The 20370-nt window shown below is 36.4% G+C and overlaps 3 protein-coding genes across 12 annotated transcripts; all 3 read left to right on the top strand.

Annotated features, from left to right (window-relative positions):
* The first annotated feature begins 1291 nt into the window (after window positions 1–1291).
* LOC7460203 (ADP,ATP carrier protein 1, mitochondrial) lies at window positions 1292–6063 on the top strand. 2 transcript variants are annotated; one of them, XM_052451478.1, is made up of 4 exons: window positions 1292–1568; window positions 4481–4992; window positions 5076–5447; window positions 5541–6063. In XM_052451478.1, the coding sequence occupies exons 2-4, from the start codon at window positions 4504–4506 to the stop codon at window positions 5835–5837; spliced, it is 1158 nt and encodes a 385-aa protein (XP_052307438.1). In that variant the 5' UTR covers window positions 1292–1568; window positions 4481–4503; the 3' UTR covers window positions 5838–6063. The 2 variants fall into 2 exon arrangements, with proteins under 2 accessions (XP_052307438.1, XP_002303893.1); XM_002303857.4 differs by lacking the exon at window positions 1292–1568 and adding an exon at window positions 3032–3387.
* A 4784-nt stretch (window positions 6064–10847) lies between these two features.
* On the top strand, window positions 10848–15023 carry LOC7460204 (E3 ubiquitin-protein ligase BIG BROTHER). Of its 9 annotated transcripts, none has more exons than XM_006385958.3 (9): window positions 10848–10960; window positions 11682–11782; window positions 11857–12011; window positions 12231–12471; window positions 12768–12802; window positions 13115–13159; window positions 13734–13861; window positions 14540–14648; window positions 14741–15023. In XM_006385958.3, exons 3-9 carry the CDS (start codon window positions 11871–11873, stop codon window positions 14789–14791), a joined length of 750 nt encoding a protein of 249 aa, XP_006386020.1. In that variant the 5' UTR covers window positions 10848–10960; window positions 11682–11782; window positions 11857–11870; the 3' UTR covers window positions 14792–15023. The 9 variants fall into 9 exon arrangements, with proteins under 9 accessions (XP_006386020.1, XP_024452529.1, XP_024452528.1 ...); XM_024596761.2 differs by having other exon boundaries at window positions 10855–10960; window positions 11862–12011; XM_024596760.2 differs by having other exon boundaries at window positions 10912–11062; window positions 11862–12011.
* Window positions 15024–17839: 2816 nt separating this feature from the next.
* LOC18097206 (extensin-2-like) lies at window positions 17840–19641 on the top strand. The gene has a single exon (XM_006385957.3). The coding sequence runs from the start codon at window positions 18324–18326 to the stop codon at window positions 19374–19376; it is 1053 nt and encodes a 350-aa protein (XP_006386019.3). The 5' UTR covers window positions 17840–18323; the 3' UTR covers window positions 19377–19641.
* The last annotated feature ends 729 nt before the right edge of the window (window positions 19642–20370 follow it).

Raw genomic sequence — 20370 nt, 5'->3', positions numbered from 1 at the left:
AATCTCAGTTAGGTCATCCCTCACTAGCGCACCAACATCAGATGAATGTAATGGGTTGTTTTGATAATGATCACCAACCAAGTGGGCTAATGGAAATGAAAGGTTCAACATCAAAAGGATATTTGGTGAATTTTGGTAAAGGAAGAGCTGCTAGTCCGTTTAACGGTGCACATAGTGGCGATGGGAGTGAAGATGATGACCAGAGTTTTATGGAAGATGGGAATGGTGAGAACTCTACTGGCGCTAAGGGCAAACAAGGGTCTCCATGGCAGCGAATGAAATGGACAGATAATATTGTTAGGCTTCTTATTTCAGTGGTTGCTTGTGTGGGTGATGACGATACATTTGATGGTACGGGGGGGCTTAAGAGAAAATCAGGGCTTTTGCAGAAGAAAGGTAAGTGGAAAACAGTGTCAAAGCTAATGATTGGCAAGGGGTGTCATGTTTCGCCACAACAGTGCGAGGATAAGTTCAATGATCTGAATAAGAGGTACAAGAGGTTGAATGAGATTCTTGGGAGGGGGACTAGTTGTAGAGTTGTGGAGAACCCCGCTCTTATGGACTCAATGCCTCATCTTTCAGCTAAGGCGAAGGATGATGTCAGAAAGATATTGAGCTCGAAACATTTGTTTTATAAGGAAATTTGTGCTTACCATAACGGGCAAAGAATACCCAATTGCCAGGATTTTGATCTACAAGGTTGTTCATTACCTCTTGAGAGGTGCTCAAAAGATATGAATGGGTCAGGGGGGGATGAAGTTGAGGGAAATGATGACAGTGATGATGATGAATCGAATAATGAAGCTGATAATAATGCTGATGAGAATGGGGAAAGTGTGGGCCAGTTGTGTGAAAGGATAGTGAATGAAGAGCATTCCCACCTTTGTTCTCAATCAGGTAGGCAAAATAGCTTTGGTGTTGAAATGACAGCAATTTTTCATGACACTAATGTATCGCCATGGGAGAGAAAGGAGTGGATTAAGAAGCAGAGGTTGCAACTCCTAGAGCAAAGGGTCAACATCAAGGCTCAAGCTTTTGAGCTTGAGAAACAACAGTTCAAGTGGTTGAGATACTGCAGCAAGAAAGATAAGGAGTTCGAGAGGTTGAGGCTGGAGAATGAGAGGTTGAGGCTGGAGAATAGGCAGAGTGCATTTCAACTGAGGCAGAAGCAACTGGAAATGGGTTTGAGGAGTTCAGAACCAGCATATGACCCTACTTCCCTTGGTATTGACAGAGTGCAAGGAAGAGATCAAATTGATCTGGGCAGACATCATTAGCTTCTTTACAGAGGGATTGACAGTTCGCTCCTGGTATCTTGTACGGCTATCCCACAATATTTATAGCATGTAAATGAAATAACTAACATCATGTACCACATATATTGTTTTAAATTAACCTTAGGAGTGTTAGAGACTTTCTTGTCTTTTGCTGTAAAGTGCAAAGCCTTTGTGCAACAGCTCTTTATTGCTCGTCTTCTCATCAGTGCATTCCCTTTACACGACAGAAGCTACAAGTCTGCTCATCGAATGTGAATGGCGCCAGCCCCCTCCACCATTTCATACTCGTAGGTGATATTTTCTTGCTTTAAAACTTTGTTGAATATTTCTTTTGTGTCTACCAAATAAATATGCTTCAAGCATTTCCATTTACAGGCAATGGAACATCCATTTTCTTCTTTTCTTGTCCCATGTTTCACAGGTTTCGCACTGGCCATTTCAAATCATTGTTTGTGTGAGTTAGTATCCAGGCTTCCCCTCTGATGTTTTTGAGTTGAATGTTCTAACACTCTATAGACATACTAATAGCCGCATTCACAATGTTGCTCCTATTGTGCTTTGTTATTGTTGCTGCCCCCTGGCGCTAGAACAAGTCATGATTCCTCAACTTGATGTTTGTCTTTATTTTATGTTGTTGTTTTAATGTGTTTTGTCATGCTTTAGATTTCCATTTGGAAGTCCACGTCCATTTGAATTCAACGGTTTAGATTTAATGAACATAATGATCATCATGAGAGAATCTCAATCCAGAGTAATGGCCAGGGATCAGGAGAGGGTTACCCCCATGTTTTATATAGTTCAAGGGCTCATTGTCCCTTTGACATGCTTTTTTTTTAAGTACACGAAAAGGAAGTTGCCAAGGGATGCAGACTGCAAGGAATTTGAACAGGTCCAAATTTTCTGGGCAAAAATGTTCCTCTTGTGTTTAGTGGGGCTCAAAGCAAGCCACGCTCTCATAAGAATTCTTCAGTCTACTAAATTCAGCGGATTGTATGCGAAGATGTTACCTGCTCCTATATTTAAGAGCAACTTGTCATATTGTTTTCATGGCCCCCAAAGACTTCTCAGAAAGCTCTCCCTATTCCCTAATATTCATCCTTGTTGAATAGTTGATTGCAGTCAGAACACGCAGTCTATGCAAAACTCGTTGTGACATTTTTTCTTCCGAAAATGAGGGGAGATAAAAGAAATAACTGTTACCCTTTTCTGAACCGATACAAGGTTGGTGATGCTTCTCATGTTAGGGTACGATGGAATCAAGACATGTTATCAATCTTCTTTGATTAGAAATTTAAACTATATTTAAACTCTACCTTGGTCAAATCAATAAATTTCCTAAAGCCTAAATAAATAAATCATAGTCAATACCATCTTTTCTTCATTTATCAACATGAGACCTTCCCAGATGCTTCTCCCTTCACCTACTAAATATTCAATACCCTTTGCCTATGAACAAGTCAGGACTCTTTTTTTTTTTTTCAACCACTAATTAAAGCATATTAAACATCCATAAAAGCATAGTAAACATCCATGATCCAGAAGGGTGGGGAAATTTATTTAGGGAGGCTAAAATTTAAATTTAACTAGTTTTAGAGCTAAAACTATAAATTATTTAAGGGGAAGGCTGGGATTTTTTTTTCTTACAGGAGTTGAGGCTTCTGCTAGCTCCCTTTATCTCTGCCCCTGATAATTCACACATAAAAAAAACCGATTATCATTCATAATTTATATAAATTATTGTCATATTTTTATTCATATACATTTTTTTAAAAAAATCATGTTTTTCATTTGTTTATTCATTTTTTCCTTATCTATCACAAAGAACAATTTATTGTAGTAATTCTTTTTATATTTATTTGTTTTCAAAGAAATGTTTTGAGACAAAGATTACATTTTTATTGTACGTAATAAAATTATTTTGGGCTGACCCGGCAAGATCCTGAGTGAGACCCGAGCGGGTGTGATTACTATGATTGCATGCACCCCCTCGTTCACCATTTCTTCTCTCCCTCCATCCATATATAATTTTTCATACTGCCTCTCGTCTCCCACTTTGCCGTTCCATAAGACCCTGAAGAAGACTCCTTTCTCTCTTCACACCAACAAGAAGGTATTCACTTTCTCTCTTTCTTCCTCTAAAGTTACTTCCTTTCCTTTCATTTCACACGCCACATGAATCGGTTCATATGTAACTGTCATGTTTTTTCTAGTTTAGTTCCTTGTCTTTGGTTCCTTGTATTTCGGACTTGTCTGTGTCTTGCCTGTCTTGCATTGACACCATCATGTTTATATAAAACCCACTTCACTTCTATCTTAGATCTCTCTCCCTCCCTCTTTCGGTGGGTTCTTGGCTTCTTTGTTAGATCTGTTACTTTTTTTTTTTGTTCGTTTTTTTTTTCAAGGATTGTAAACTAACAGGTTACTTTTGATATCAATATCTTTCTTTTCTTCATTGGATCTTAAAGTTTTGTTTTTTCCTTTGAAATACATGGTTAGATGAGTTGTTGTTATGATATATGAAATGGGTTGTTGTTGTTTTTTTGGCCTGTGATTATTGTTTTGTTTCATTTTGATCAGAATATTGCTATTTGTTCTGAAATATTTGTCCCGAATGATTTCCTGAATGATCCTAAGGTCTTGGTGGTAGGTTGAGGTCCACCCCATCAATGCTTGAGATGATTTGTTTAATTTATTGAAATTTTTTTTTTTTTGTATTTTAAATTAATATTTTGTTTTATGTTTTTAGATCATTTTTGATATACTAATGTCAAAAATAATTTTTTAAAAATAAAAAAAATATTATTTTAATGTGTTTTGAAATAAAAAAATATTTTAAAAAATAATCATAATCACACTTTCAAATCACTTAATTACCATTACTCTTTTGAATATTTTTGTTATTAGTGTGAATTAGAAAGATTTAGTATTTTTGGGATTTTGGAATAAGTGATGAATGTTTGTGTTACTTGATTTGGAATGGACAGTTTGATTGATTAGGATATGATACTATTGTTGATGTTGTTTTTTATTTGATTTTGATCTTAAAACATGATTTGACTGCTGTGCAAGTGGCATGTCTTCAATCCTGCGTTAGAGTGATACATGCATTCGAAGCTATTGTGGGGAGTCACTTACTTACTTTGAAACTGTTTCGAAGAACAACTGTGGTTAACTAGTCGCGTTACTAATTCAATTTGGAACAGGGGTTAATTATTTGTGTGAGGAAATGGCTGATAGGCGCCAGCAACCGTCTGTCATGCAAAAGATGGCCAGCCAGGTCCATCTCAGTTCTAGCTTTCCCCAAGGTTTTCAGAGACCTGCTTTACACCGAAGGCAGTTTGCATATGGAAACTATTCCAATGCGGGATTCCAGTATGCCATGACAAGGCCATGCCAGTCTAGCCCTGACATGTCATTGGTTGCATCATCTACTGCACCGGTATTTGTCCAAGCCCCGTCTGAGAAAGGCTTGGCTGGCTTTGCTGTTGATTTTCTTATGGGCGGTGTTTCTGCTGCCGTGTCAAAAACTGCTGCAGCTCCCATTGAGCGTGTGAAGCTCTTGATCCAAAACCAAGATGAGATGATCAAGGCTGGTCGACTCTCTGAACCATACAAGGGAATTGGAGAATGTTTCAGCCGAACAATAAAAGATGAGGGGACGATGTCTTTGTGGAGAGGGAACACTGCTAATGTCATCCGTTACTTCCCCACTCAGGTTTCTTTCATCCTGGATACTTTACTGACCTATTTGGGTTTTATTTTTGTGCTTATCTAGTTATTCTATGAACTCTCCTCCAGGCCCTGAATTTTGCATTCAAAGATTACTTTAAGAGGCTTTTCAACTTCAAGAAGGACCGTGATGGCTATTGGAAGTGGTTCGCTGGAAACTTGGCATCTGGTGGTGCTGCTGGTGGCTCGTCACTACTCTTTGTTTATTCTTTGGATTATGCCCGAACACGTCTTGCAAATGATGCCAAGGCTGGAAAAAAGGGAGGGGAGAGGCAGTTCAATGGTTTGGTTGATGTCTACAGGAAGACACTAAAATCAGATGGCATTGCTGGGATTTATCGTGGATTTAACATTTCATGTGTTGGTATTATTGTGTACCGTGGTCTGTATTTTGGATTGTATGATTCTTTGAAGCCAGTCGTCCTGACTGGAAAGCTGCAGGTTGGTAGATTCTAACATAAATTATTTAACAGTTACAATTTCATTTGTTGAGGTGAAAATTCTCATGTTGTTTCTCTCATCCTATGATTACAGGATAGTTTCTTTGCTAGCTTTGCTCTTGGCTGGGTCATCACCAATGGTGCTAGTCTTGCATCCTATCCAATTGACACTGTCCGCAGAAGAATGATGATGACATCTGGTGAAGCTGTCAAGTACAAGAGCTCCCTCGATGCATTCTCCCAGATTCTTAAGAACGAGGGTGCTAAATCCCTCTTCAAGGGTGCTGGTGCAAACATCCTCCGTGCTGTTGCTGGTGCTGGTGTGCTTGCCGGATATGACAAGCTTCAGGTGATTGTCTTGGGAAAGAAGTACGGTTCCGGTGGGGCCTAATTAAGTCTCATTCTTCTTCACCCCATACAATCATCATAGATGGTGACGAAATTCTTGGAGTTCCATTCCAGAATTTATTCTGGATAATTCTTTAGACTCATTTGGATTAACTTTTTTCAGTTTCAGGATTTCCATTTCTGTAGTCCTGTCTTTTAGGAATTGTTGCGATTGCACTACATTGATTTTGAACACATCAAAACTATAAATTATCCTTCTCGTTTTATCATTCTGGGTTCTTTACAGTCCATTGCATAAGTTATACCTTTTCTCGATCGAATAATGCGATGGACCTCATTCAGGCTTCTATTGTTTGTATGATGTTTTTCAACTCTGAAACACACCTGAGGAAGCAATCTGAAAATGAAGACAAACAGACGAATTTTTCCATTGAGGGAAAAGAGGTATGCTTTTCACCATGCTCTCAACAATGGTCATCTTGCATCTTCATTGCCCAGCTATAGAAGAATGTTATATGGCGCAACTCCTCACTCCTTACGACTTCAGTTTAGTTCAAGCATCAGCTCTAACGTACTTGACAGTCACATGGTTCAATCAACTGGTAATGAATTACAAGCAAATCCAAAATCATGAACATAAGATGAATTCGTCCCTTTTGAACTCGGTTTTCATTACAAGTTTGATTGAAGTTACGACATTCTAAAAAACCATGGACATTCTCTTGTAAACTTCAACGACAAAGAAAAGAGTGCGTGCACATATATAGTTGCAACTTGCAAGAGTGGCCCCAAGCCCAAACACCAAAAGCCTATCTATGGCTCCTATATTCTCAAGGGACTCCAAAATAAAAGTAGTTGTTCAAGGGAAATACAGTGTCTCAACACAATCCTTTCCTAAAATATGCTAGGCCCATCTTCGCAAAAAATTTCCTCAAAAAGAAAGAATGTTATTTGGAGTTAGACCGCTTAAAACATGGGTATAAAACTTTTCTTGCATGGCGAACCTTCATGGTAGGGCCAGTTTGTTGGAGGAGGCTAAAGAGATTATTAAAACAATGCCAATGGAGGCAGATGCTATGGTGTGGGGCATGTGTTCTTTGCTTGTGGAATTCACGGAAATCTTCAGATAGGGGAAAGAGCAGCTTCAAAGCTTCTTGAGTTGGATCCCCGTGACAGTGCTATATGTTTTGCTTGCAAATATGTACAGGGAAGCTGGTATGTGGGAGGAGGCACAGAGTGGTCTGTCTGAGGGAGCCTAGAAGGACTAGAAACAAGAGCCCAGAAAGAAGATGAACATAGTCCAGAGTAGGGTAAAGAGTCAAAGCCCAAAATACCTAAATTATTCTCAAAAGAAACCTTAAGAGATGAGTATTGCCAAGGGTCATCCTATTTAACATTGTTAGAGACAAATCACATCCTCAATTTGAACATGTTTATGAACGTTTAATACAATTATCCAGACAACTAGAGTTTTCTATGTTTGAATAGCAATGAGAATCAGTATCCACAAATCAGATTTTTATTATATCCTAAGTAAATAATTTAGATATTTAAACCATATTCATGCGATTTTATATATTCATCTAGTATAGAGTTTGAATCAGTTTCAATTAGACTTGATAATACATCTATTACTCATTCGAAGATAAAATAAATATATAAAAAAACAACAACCTCATTTAGTCTTTAGTCAAGTCGGTTTATATTAGTATTCATTGAGTTTGGATTAAATTACCGAGTTTCAAATGTTTTAGATGACTCTCCTGGGATTTGAAGTTCAAACCCAGTGGACATTTCTCTATTTCAGATGCATTCTTGCATGCGGGACTGAGACAACAACAGTCATGGATTGCTTAATGATGATTTTTCTCTGGGACCAATATGGCTGTGCTGAACCCACCAGGGAGTGCTAAAAAAGAAATTCCTTGAAAGAGCTATGGGTAGGGTGCAAAACATGATAAATAAGGAGGAAAAAACAGAGAGGGGGGGTGGGGGGGGGGGGGGGCGGGGGGTGAGGTGCGGCGATGAAGCCCCACATCTCTGCAAGTAGGGATCCAATGCTGGGTCTTGAGATCAACAGCAGGGATAGCCTAAAACAGAATTTAACTTTTGACAAGTGTGGAGACAAAAAGGAATGAGGGAATATATATACAATGATTCGGCCTTGCTTGCACGCTAGGTTTTGTTCATTCACATTCATGTTCTGTTTCTTTGTCACCTCTCTGCTTCTCCCACATGCCTGACAGCCTTTTAGGCTCTTTGGCCAGGCCACACTGATTGCTTGACCATATGGGCCATGACAATGGCCATTGGTGTAGCCTCCAATCATCGTAAACTTGAACTATTGGCATGCACAACCATCTGTTTCTATACTGCCTTGTAGCCATAGCTATAATAGCTAACCCAACCAGACATCTTACTCGGTGATTCGTTGATCTAGAGTTTAGCTCGAGCCAAATCAACTTTTTTTTTTCACGAAAACCAATTCGTTTTAGGTTTTTTCTAGGTCGATTCCAGAGTCGCAAAGAGTACCAATTTTTACTATCAAGATGATGAACACAAAGTGCAATTTTCACCTTTTCCTTTTTACTTCTCTGCACCATCTTGATTGCCTTTTTGCTCCAGTGATTTTGTCTCTTACCTATTTTACTTTAAACCACACATACTTAATGTCATCAACGCACTTTTCCTGGTTTAACTGCTGATCTAGTTGACATTTATCCTTCATGCCACTCTGGTGAGCCATTAGAAGGATCAAATTACAGGCTAGGCCAAGCTGGGAATGGAGCCTTGACACCTATCCTTTCAACCCAAATAAAAACTCTCTAACAAATTTGTTGAGACTTTTTACCTAAAAAGGATCCATTTATTGGCCTTTGTTCGAACCATTCACCTATCAAGCTGGTTTAGGGCAACCATTCTCATTTACTCCTCAAAAATTCTCCACCTACCTGCATTTCTTATTAGAAAAATCATACTTTAAGGTGGATGAACAAATTAGAGAAATTAAGGGTGGAAGGTGTAAGTAAAAATCCCATTCAAGTTTGCCCCATATTGTTGCGGACCTAACCACTCTATCCATACTTGTTACAAGAACTTCTCTACAGTTTTTTGGATAATTTCTCACCAACCCTAATCAATAAGCATGGATTCTCTCAAGCACATGAGAGTTCTTCTTCCATGGGGTCCATGGCAGAACACATTGTAGACCCCCCGTCGAGGAAATTCCAAACTTTACTTCATGATTTCGATCCTTTCCATGTCATCAAAACCTCAACTGTGCCCTACCTTGAGGAAGCTTTAAGCACAACTGGCCCCATTGCATAATTTTGCTTAGCAGACGACGGATATCATTCCAGCTAAGGCAAATATTTTATATCTTTAATGAATGTGTGTTTTGGAGATTGATTCCTAAACCAGCCAACCAACCTTAACTGACACCAACTTCCTCCTGAGAGAATCAGATGGTCTGGTGATCTTCCTTTAACCATATATCACATGAGGTCCATTTTCTATAACACAAGCTAACCACTCAGAGCCACCCCAAATCATGTTCCAACAAATACTGGGTCCATTGGCTCAATGTTTACCAGCCTCCTTAACAACTGCGGGCAATCCCTGGCAAGTGGTAACTTTTTTAGTTCTAACAATTCCATTTTGGAATTGAAGTATTTACTATTTATGGTGGTGGATGCATGAACCTAAGGAGGAGAACCTTTTGTCTTAGACATATCAAGTGATTTGCAAAGAGGGTAAAAAAGGGACATGGCCATGTAAGAACAATAATTTAAGTCGGCGCACCATGCTTTAAATGATTGTACGTCATGTTAATATATGCTATAGTAATTTGATGTTTGAACTATATAAAATAAGATGGAATTTCACTGAGCTCAGTCAATGTATGATGGTGAATTGGTTTTAATTAGTTGATCTTGATAACATTGCAAGGTAATATATACTAGCTTAGTATGTTTTAGGTGTTGGCTCATACACATATGAATTTTGTATAGTCATTAAACTTGACTTATAAATCTAGTGAATTGATTTAAATTAAGTTAAACAATAGTATATAATCTAGTGATTAGACAAATGGCCCATATATCTAATTAATGGAATTGATAAAAAAAAGCGATGGTAATGAGGAAGGTTAGCAAATGGTAATGGTGATTTAAGGAGGATTTTTAGAAAAAAAAATTAAAGTTTTAGTTATTATTAATTTCAATTTAGTTTAGAAAAATATATTTTTTAATTATCTTAATTTGTTTAGGAATTTTATTATTTTTCTTTTATTTTCAGGTTTCCTAATTTGTTCGAGTTGGTTTTTAAACTTATTTAAAAAGTTGTAAACCTTCTAAAAAAAACAACATATTATAGAGTTTTATCTCAAGCAATAAAATTATAAATTATGGTTCTTGTGTTCTACTCTATTTTGGCTCTTTTTTTACTCTTGTTATTGTCTCCTAATGTTTATGTTTATGCTTATACATGTATTATTTGGTATCAAAGCCTAATAATTCCAAATTATTGCTTGTTGTGTGTTGCAATCTCAAGTTATTTTCGCATTACTATATGATACTTCACAACCATGATAGAAAGAGATTGCAAAACAGAATATTAAGAAAATTTCTTTTTAGAAAGAGAAACACTCATGAGTTAACAACAATGACAATGTGATGACCAAAACTCGAGGTGAGTTTTCCCCTATCCAAATGGACTAATACAAGATGATTTTTTAGAAAAAAATATTTTTTTTAGTTATTATTATTTCTATTTAGTTTAGAAAAATATTTGTTTCATGGTGGTGATTTTATTTCTTTTCGTATTCTATTTTGAAAATCAAATATTGATTTTGTTTTTCTTAATTTATTTAAAATTTTTATTTTTTAATTTATTTAGGTTAATTTTTAAACTTAAAAAACATAACACAATAGAGTTTTCTCTTCAACGGTAAAACTACAACTTAGGGTTTTACGTATTTCTTTTCTGTCATTAATCTGTTTTCTAGTTGCTAATGTACTATACTACTATTGCTTCGCGTCAAATGGCTAAACAGTAATTCAGTAAGAAAAGTGCAACGCTCCCAATAAGGGAGCCACGACGCTCGCCCAGCCCACATTCACTCACACTTCCTCTAAGAACAGAGAAAAACAGAGAGGACAAAGGAAAGTGAGTATCTTTATCTCTAGTCTGCCTCCCCCTCTTCTTCTAAAAGCCATCACCTATCAATGTCTGTCGGTTCTTTCTTCTTTCCTTTCTTTTTTACTGCTAGTAAGAATCAGATTCTCTATCTCTTTCTTTATTGCTGATAATATATATATAGAGAGAGGTATATATTCTTGTCTTCATCACCTGATCCATTTGTTTCACATTCCTCTCCCACATTTTCTTGGATTCTTCAATTCTTGAGTAATCAGGTATCACATAAATTCTTGATTTTCTTGTTTTATTTTTACAATGTAGGTTCTTTCTTTTTTAGAGATCAAGAAATCACTTTAAAAAAACAGTTGTTTTAGAGATCAAAACCCTGTAGTAGTGAAGATAGGCGAGAAAGTTCTTGATTTGGCAAGAAATGTGAAAAAGTTTGTTCCTTTTGAGTTGATAGAGGTAATTAGAGATCACTAGCATCTGATTTAGATGCTTAATGGAAATGGGTTCTTGGCTTTTTTTGTAAAAAGGACAAGTTATGGCTGAAGTGAGCTATTTTGTTCTGTTTCTCTCATCTTTTGATGTTTCTCTCGGTTAATCTTGGCTTTATTTGAAGCCATTTTCAACAAGTTGGGATCTTTTTTTCTTTAAGATGTTTTGAATATGCAAGCATTTCTTATTTCATTGCTTGATTTATCTTGTGCTATCAAATTTTATGCTAATTTGCTGACTTATTCTGTAGGAGTTGTGAGATGGTTAGAAAGTGATTAGAGGACAGTTTATTGATGCAAAAGTTTTGGTTTTGAGAGTGAAAGTTCCAAGTTCGAAACTCTAGGAGAGCAGGTTGGTTTCTATTTCATCTGTTATTTTTGCTAAACTTAATTCTGGTTTCATATTAGTGCTTATTTGTGTGACAGATTAGTGGTTTGAAATGAATTGGAATACACTCATGGACGGTCATTCCATGAATGCTAGCTACCCATATAATTCAGCTGGAAGTTTTATTGAATATTTCGAAGGTCTCACGTATGACCATGTGAATTTCATTTTCAATGGAGCTTCCCATGTTCAGGTATCTTTTATTCGTGTACTTTGTAATTATCCAGTTAGAATAATATATGCTTTCAACAATATTTAGATCCATATGATGCAAATTATTGGCGAATCAGATAGAGGTTTGTTTTCTGGTTCTGTTATCTTTATTTTATTTTTCAATGTATAGATAATGGAGCAACAAGTGGGTTGTGGTTTTGTTCTTGTACAAATGAATATTTCTTTCTTGGATTTGCAGGATAGTGTATACCCCTCGATGAATGCAAATTTCTACAAGTTTGGCTTATCCCCACCAGGGAGCGCTTCATATTATGACCCTGCTTATGTCTATGAGGTCTACAATCATGGACTACGAAATGAAGAATATAGAAGGCCGCCCTCGGAGAATTCTTCTACAGCAACTAATGAACGGACTTCTAGAGTAAATACTGAATGGGAAGTAAATGAAAACAGGTCTTCTCATGATGACCCTGTAGAATGTAAGTTCTGAGTTCTATATTGTAGTATGTTCCCAACAAATAGTCCAATTAATATTTGTTCGCCCCTATTATTAGATGCAAGATAATTGCCTTTTCATATATAAATTACATAGAAAATTTGTTCATGAATACTTTGTTCTGAGGTTTAACATTTAAGCTCAGTTAGTCATGGGATTAATGTTCTGTTGACTTGAGTTGTGTCATGCCTTTTGCACAGTGTGATGTCTTCTTTTCACCTATACACTATTTGTGATATGGGCAGCTTTTTCTTAGCTTTGTTATGTTCTTTTGTCCAGGTTTGCGCAGACATCATAATGTTCAGGATTATCAGGTGTGGTAACTTCTGATATTTAATCCTTTAAATTTTACTAATTTGTATCATTTGCTTATAGTTTCATACAGACCAATGAAGTCCTTAAATTCAACATTTAATGCTTTCACCTGCAATGTCTCTGCATGTTGTAGCCATTAGATAGTATCGATAAGCAATCGTGCTCAAAGAGACTCTTGCATAATACCTTCGTTGATATAAGATATTAGTGCTGTTAATATATGCTGTATGGTATCCTTTCACCCCCTAAATATATTGTATAGCTGTACCCGTGTGAAATAACTGTACTGTTATTTTCTGTGTCCAATGCAGGCTATTTGGCAAGACCATGTTGATCCTGACAATATGACTTACGAGGTTAGAGCATAAATTTCTATCCCTGAAAATGAAATCTACTTACACGGGCATGATGGGATAGCATCCATGTGCAGCATAAGAAAATCTATGAACACAAATTACTGGATCAGTTTCTCAGATAATTTTAGCTTGATATAATTTCTTCGCTGGTGAACATTGTATCCTAATTCAAATTCTGTGGTATAATATAGCTCCTGTGTGCAAACTTATGGTTGAGCTGAAGCCTATATTATGGGATTCCAACATCAAATGTACTAATATCATCATAAGTTGATCATGTCGTTAACCCTTGAACCTTCATCCAAGCTAACACCATGACTTCATTAGCTGCTAGAAAATCTGATTTGTATCACTGAGATGAAATAGAGATCCATCTCCTGCTACACTCCCATTAATTCTTGTGTGTTAAATTTCCTTTGTTCGGAATTATTAAACTGTACAAACCTCCAAAGTCATAGAAAATCTTGACAATTGGAACTCTCTCTGCTCTTCTGGACATGTTGTGTTTGGTTGACAACGCTCTACTTGCATGTATTTTTATACAAATATTATTAATCAAATCCTTCCCATCCAGGAATTACTTGAATTAGGCGAGACAGTTGGAACTCAAAATCGAGGTCTTTCTCAAGAACAAATTTCTCTGCTTCCAACCTCAAAATACAAGCGCAGCTTCTTCTCAAGGAGGAAATCAAGAAGTGAGAGGTACCATTTGGGCTTGTATCTGTTGTTTATGATTGAACATTTTTATTTATGGCATGTGGTTGGTTGTCTGGTCATCTATTTTTCTTACAACTGTCATGTCTGCCGGACCTGGATTCTGTTCAAATTGTTTTCAATCAATAAAGTGTTCATGTTCTAGCCTCTTGTTTGCTCTGTTTTGTTTCATTAGCGTAGTTTTGCTTTACTAAATCCATAAGATTATTCAGATTGATTAATTAATTGGTGAATGAGATGCAGGGATGTTATAAGCAGTGATTCCCTGTTATGGTTAGTTTCATTTTTCAATTTCATGAATGAAGTGAGAATTTTGACATAATTTTCACTTACTCATTATCTTCTATCATCCTCTAGTTTGCAATCCAGAGTGCTATTAATTTCGTCCTTAATTAAATGTCTCATGGAGGACAGGCATTGAGCTTTTCCTAGTTTAACTGGTGAAAGTTTTTCTTTATTTACCTATGTTAGTGGAAATTTGGTTTTATGGACTCTAGCTTCACCGTGTTTGCTGTAGGCATTGAGATAGCACTATACAAAGTTGCAAGCATAAATGTGCTTATCCAAGTGTGTCAAGATGAATTCGAACTTTTTTTTTTGTCAAAAAAATGTTCATCTTCTCTCTGTTTCTTTACAGTCTAAGCATTTTTCTCTTGTTGGATACAGGTGTGTCATTTGCCAAATGGAATATAAGCGAGGTGATCGTCAGATCACTCTACCATGCAAACATATTTACCATGCTGGTTGCGGGACCAGATGGCTTAGCATCAATAAGGTAAGCTGTTGAGATTTTACAAGAAACTCGAGAACAAGTTTTGTGGTTTTTCTTCATGTTCTTCAAAAAGCTGATGACCATCTATCTATCAGGCCTGCCCCATCTGCTACTCAGAGGTTTTTGGTGATGCATCAAAACATTAAGGTATAATGACTGGTGGACATAAAGAAGGAATCTCTCATTTTTCCATGTTTCTCGAGTTTGGCTATTTTTCTTGCTCACACAGTTGTCTGTATCAATTTTTCATTTTCTATAGAAAGGAATGATATTAGTTTTGTAATAAATCAGATTATAAACTTTACACAAAAATGTCGAGTAGAGATGCGGGGGATTTTATTGTGTTTTTATGATCAATCCAATCTCATGGTGTTCTTAGCTTACTGTGTAATGCTACTCAAGTCGAGGGTTGACATGTGAAAAACCTAGGTGAGATCTAGTCAATGATGTCGCTTCAGATTTTTTATATAAAACATTTTTTTATTAAAAAAATCCTAATGGACCTAGATCAACTTGTTTATCCAGTTTGATCTGCTCAACTTTTAACTAGAGTTTTGGATCAAATCATGGAACAAGTAAGTCTTATAACTATGGTCCCGGTGCATTGATAAGAGATTTCTTTTTTGCACCGTTATGTTGGATTCTTCTGAGCTCAGAGCTGCTTGATGCTAGCAATGCAAGCCAGTTTTGGACAATTATCGGCTGACTATACAAGACGGATTCACATTTGCTATTGACTCTCCAGAAGCTGCTGTATTGATTCGATCAATACTTTACTATGTGGACAAGTCAAGTATTTTGACAAAGATCAACTTGTCTTTCAGAGAAGAGAGCCAAATAATTTGGTGAAGAATTAGGCATCGAATTCTCCAAGTCTTTGTTCTTATTATGTACTTATTCTTTTTGCAATTAAAGATGCTCCATAATTGTCTCTTTGTCAAACAATTTGCACTAAATTATATTAGTTTTATTAAGATAAGATTGAATTGCATAAGAATTGGTGTGAGAAATATCTAAATACTTTAATACATGAAAACTTGCATGAGAATACTACGAACCATTTCAATGAAAAGAAAATCAGCCTGTTTAGCAAATGATCATGTATAATTGGTTATACAAGGTCACAAAAGATTACGATAAAAAGGGATGGAGACAAAGAGGAACATGTCTCTCAATTACAAAAATTTATTTTAAAACTGTTTTAAAGAGATTTATTTTATATAAATAATACGATGAACACGTAGGCTTATCAATCTAACATCAAGTTGTTAAGTAATATTTATCTAGTTTTATTTATTAAGGGTAGAATAGTATTTTCAGTTTAACCTATATATAATTGCTTTGTATTTAGGTTAACTTAAGCTCTCATAATAAACATATTATTGAGAATTCTAGCCTCCTTTTATGTTTGATATGAATTACTTTAACATGGTATCAGAGCCTAGTTGATCGAACCCTTGACTTGTTAATTTTATGGAACTCGCTGCCCTTGTAGAAATCATGTTCACCAATGTCAGAGCCACTGCTCGTATCAAAATCGTTATCATCATCCACTTCATTCCATGTAGGATGTTCCAGCACGCTCAATGCATTCCTTTGAAGCTTAACTTCAGATCCATTTTTCAAAACATCAGACATGAGTTGTTTGACCTATTAAAAGATGGAGGATGAAGATCAGGTTTTGTGCTTGCGGCTGAAGAATTAATATCTGAAACTTTATTTTAGATTCTTCAGCTTTTGCAATTTGATATTTCTGTTCTGTCTCTGTAATTGTTTTGGTATTTCGTCTTCTCTTCGGTTTCTGCAATTTGGTATCAGCTTCTGCAATTTGGTATTTCTGTTCTGTCTTTGCAATTATTTTGGTATTTCGTCTTCTCTTCGGTTTCTGCAATTTGGTATCAGCTTCTGCAATTTGGTATTTCCGTTCTGTCTCTGCAATTGTTTTGGTATTTCTTCTCTTCAGTTTCTGCAATTTGGTATTTGAGTTAAGTTTCTGAAAAAAAAAGGGAGTGATATTTTGTCTTCTACTTCTTCAAAATCTGGTATTTCGACTTTCCTTCAACTTCTGCAATTTGGTATTTCTGTTCTATCTCTGCAATTGTTTTGGTATTTCTTCTTCTCTTCAGTTTCTGCAATTTGGTATTTGCGTTCAGTTTCTGCAAAAAAATAAAAAATAAAAATTAGAGTGATATTTTGTCTTCCGCTTCTGCAAAATCTGGTATTTCGACTGTCCTTCAGCCTCTGCAATTTGGTATTTCTGTCTGTCTCTGCAATTGTTTTGGTATTTCATCTTCTCTTCAGTTTTTGCAATTTGGTATCAGCTTCTGCAATTTGGTATTTCTGTCCTGTCTCTGCAATTGTTTTGGTATTTTATCTTCTCTTCAGTTTCTACAATTTGGTATTTGAGTTAAGTTTCTGCAAAAAAAAAAAATTTCAGTTTAACCTATATATAATTGCTTTGTATTTAGGTTAACCTAAGCACTCATAATAAACATATTATTGAGAATTCTAGCCTCCTTTTATGTTTGATATGAATTACTTTAACACAAGTCACCAACTTAACCCTTCTTAGATGATATAAAACAAAAGAAGTACTCTGTGTCTCTACCAAGACACGATATCTATCAACTGCTTTCACAGTGCATTATGTTGGACAAATCATGCAATCGATATTGCAAATTTGATTTCAGAAAATAAAAAATGATTTGGATTTTACGAACACATGCATCTTGTTAGCACTAAAGGGAGTAGAATTATAATTGATAAGGTGCATGCATATAAATTGCCCCCAACTCTGTCATTAAATTTCTATTAAATCAAAATGCGATGCTTCTTAAGTCGTCCAAGCATGTCTTTTTCACCGAAGACTTTTGTAGCTGCCAAGGATTTTGCAGAAACGTCAAACGAATAACTTCACATTTCAAGTGGAATTAAAATAAACTAGATTTACATTAGTTGTCATCTTCTCATCTTTTTTCCACAAATACAAGAATGAACACTTCATAATACGTTCCTTTCAATTTCTGATCCTACATTGGAGAATATATATTAACTGGGTATATATATATATATATATATACTATTCAAAGTTAGGTGAGAATTAATGATTATATTAGTTCATTCCACGTTGAATTAGAAAGATTTCTACTCGATTAAACCTCAACATTGTCATCTGTGTAACCTCAAATAGAGTATGGATGAATACTATATTATATAGTCTTGAATTGTATTGGGCAGTAACTTATTTCTTGTTCTTGTTTGTTTATTTCACCGACACCAAGATTTATGTATCCAAATATGTTACTTGGAGCTTCACCTACCTTCCACATAACTCCTTACTGCATGTTGATCATAAGCCATTTGCAAGAATTTGCCAAACCTATATGTTAGAAGACACCCACTTTCTAACGTGATCAGATTTGGAAATTTTGACTTGGAAGTACATGCTACGAAGGACGTGCAGTTCCAGAACAGCAATAGAGCACCTCACCAACTCCCTCAAGCTGGAATTTTCAAAGTTTGTTATGCACTTGATTGAGATTGTGGGGACACAGCAAAAAGAAGTTTGACAAAAGACATTAAACAATAGGAAATTTATATTTGGAGCGGATTTAAAATAATATTTTAAAGCTTAATCAAGGATATAATGATAATTATTTAACAATATCTTTGATATTAATGATTGGAGAGTTCACTATAAATAGGGCTAGCATCCGTGGTTACCATGCAAACACAAAAGAAGTGATTCTGAGGATGGGAAAACGAGGGCAACCGGGACTCTTGTCTCAAATGATTTTCGCTCTGGCATTTTGCTTGGTAGCCACTAGCGTGGCTGCTTATGAGCCTTACTACTACAAATCATCACCTCCACCATTAAAATCTTCACCTCCTTCATATCACTACTTGTCTCCTCCCCCTCCAAAAATGTCTCCTCCCCCTCCTTATATCTATAAATCTCCACCTCTACCATCTTCCTCCCCGCCACCTCCATACCACTACTCTTCACCTCCCCCGCCAAAGAAGTCTCCCCCACCTCCATACGTATACAAGTCTCCACCTCCACCATCTCCCTCCCCGCCACCTCCGTACCACTACTCTTCACCTCCCCCGCCAAAGAAGTCTCCCCCACTCCCGTACGTATATAAGTCTCCGCCTCCACCATCTCCCTCCCCGCCACCTCCGTACCACTACTCTTCACCTCCACCTCCACCTCTAAAGAAGTCTCCCCCACCCCCGTATGTATACAAGTCTCCGCCTCCACCATCTCCCTCCCCGCCACCTCCGTACCACTACTCTTCACCTCCACCTCCACCTCTAAAGAAGTCTCCCCCACCCCCGTATGTATACAAGTCTCCGCCTCCACCATCTCCCTCCCCGCCACCTCCGTACCACTACTCTTCACCTCCCCCGCCGAAGAAATCTCCTCCTCCTCCATACGTATATAAGTCTCCACCTCCACCATCTCCCTCCCTGCCACCTCCATACCACTACTCTTCACCTCCCCCGCCAAAGAAATCTCCCCCTCCTTCATACATCTACAAGTCTCCACCTCCACCATCTCCCTCCCCGCCACCTCCATACCACTACTCTTCACCTTCACCTCCAAAGAAGTCTCCCCCTCCTCCATACATCTACAAGTCTCCACCTCCACCATCTCCCTCACCTCCCCCTCCCTACTATTATAAGTCTCCACCACCTCCAACTCATTCCCCACCTCCTCCATACTATTAAGCTTCAATTGAATCAACTTGAGATACATATACACGCAACAATAACGTACTTTTCTCTATATCATTTACAAACAAATTTTCAAAATGAAGACAAGGATCTTGAATGAATGTAATTTTTTTTTTTGTACAATAAGGATCTTGATAGAGTGAAGGTCCATGGTAAAATCATTGTTTTTGTTTCATCTTGTTACAATGTAATGTAATTGTAATGGTAGTAATTACAATTCCAAAGAGAATTATATATTTGTTATGTCTTTATGAGTTCATCTTGCTTTCTGCTTGAATTAGATTCTCTTATTTGTTTGATTACAAGGAAATGCACGCCAACTTTCTCCTTGCATGAGCTAGGCAAGTCAAAGCCCTAGTCACAAACCCAATTAGACCTCTAAATATATAAAACTTGCAAGTCATAATCATTGGAATGTTTAAAAGAGTAGCCAGAATAAAATATTTGAAGATAATATATTCATGTCCCACTTTTTAATTTCTCTAAATTATGATCTCATTAGGCATGCATGCATGCATCTTAGTAAGCCACGTCCAATGTTGTTGAATTGTATTTATGCTTTTATTAATAAAAAAAAATAAAAAGTAGATAATTCATCTCATATTTTTCAATTTTAACATTATTTTCATATCACATCATTTTTTTTTATCTAAAAGAACACTCATTATCCTTATTTTAGGAAATTACAAGATATAGGATGTATATATTTAGGAAATATTAATAAGCTTAATCTTGTGTTGTAATATCTACATTAACTAATGTACACTGCCCTATATATATAAATAGAAAAGGTTGGTTAACTAATAAATTAAGCATCTTATTCTTCTTAACTTGGTATCAAAGCCTTAATACATTAAACCTAATCTTGCGACTCTAACCAGGTCTGAACCCTATCTTGGTAATAATCATTTGCATGTTGGTGATAGTAAAGGCCTTTCCATATCTAATATTAGGCATACTACGTTACATACTCCACAACGCATTTTTA

This window comes from Populus trichocarpa, chromosome 3 (assembly GCF_000002775.5).
Source record: "Populus trichocarpa isolate Nisqually-1 chromosome 3, P.trichocarpa_v4.1, whole genome shotgun sequence".
NCBI classification, from domain to species: domain Eukaryota; kingdom Viridiplantae; phylum Streptophyta; class Magnoliopsida; order Malpighiales; family Salicaceae; genus Populus; species Populus trichocarpa.
This window is presented reverse-complemented; position numbering and strand designations above follow the sequence as displayed.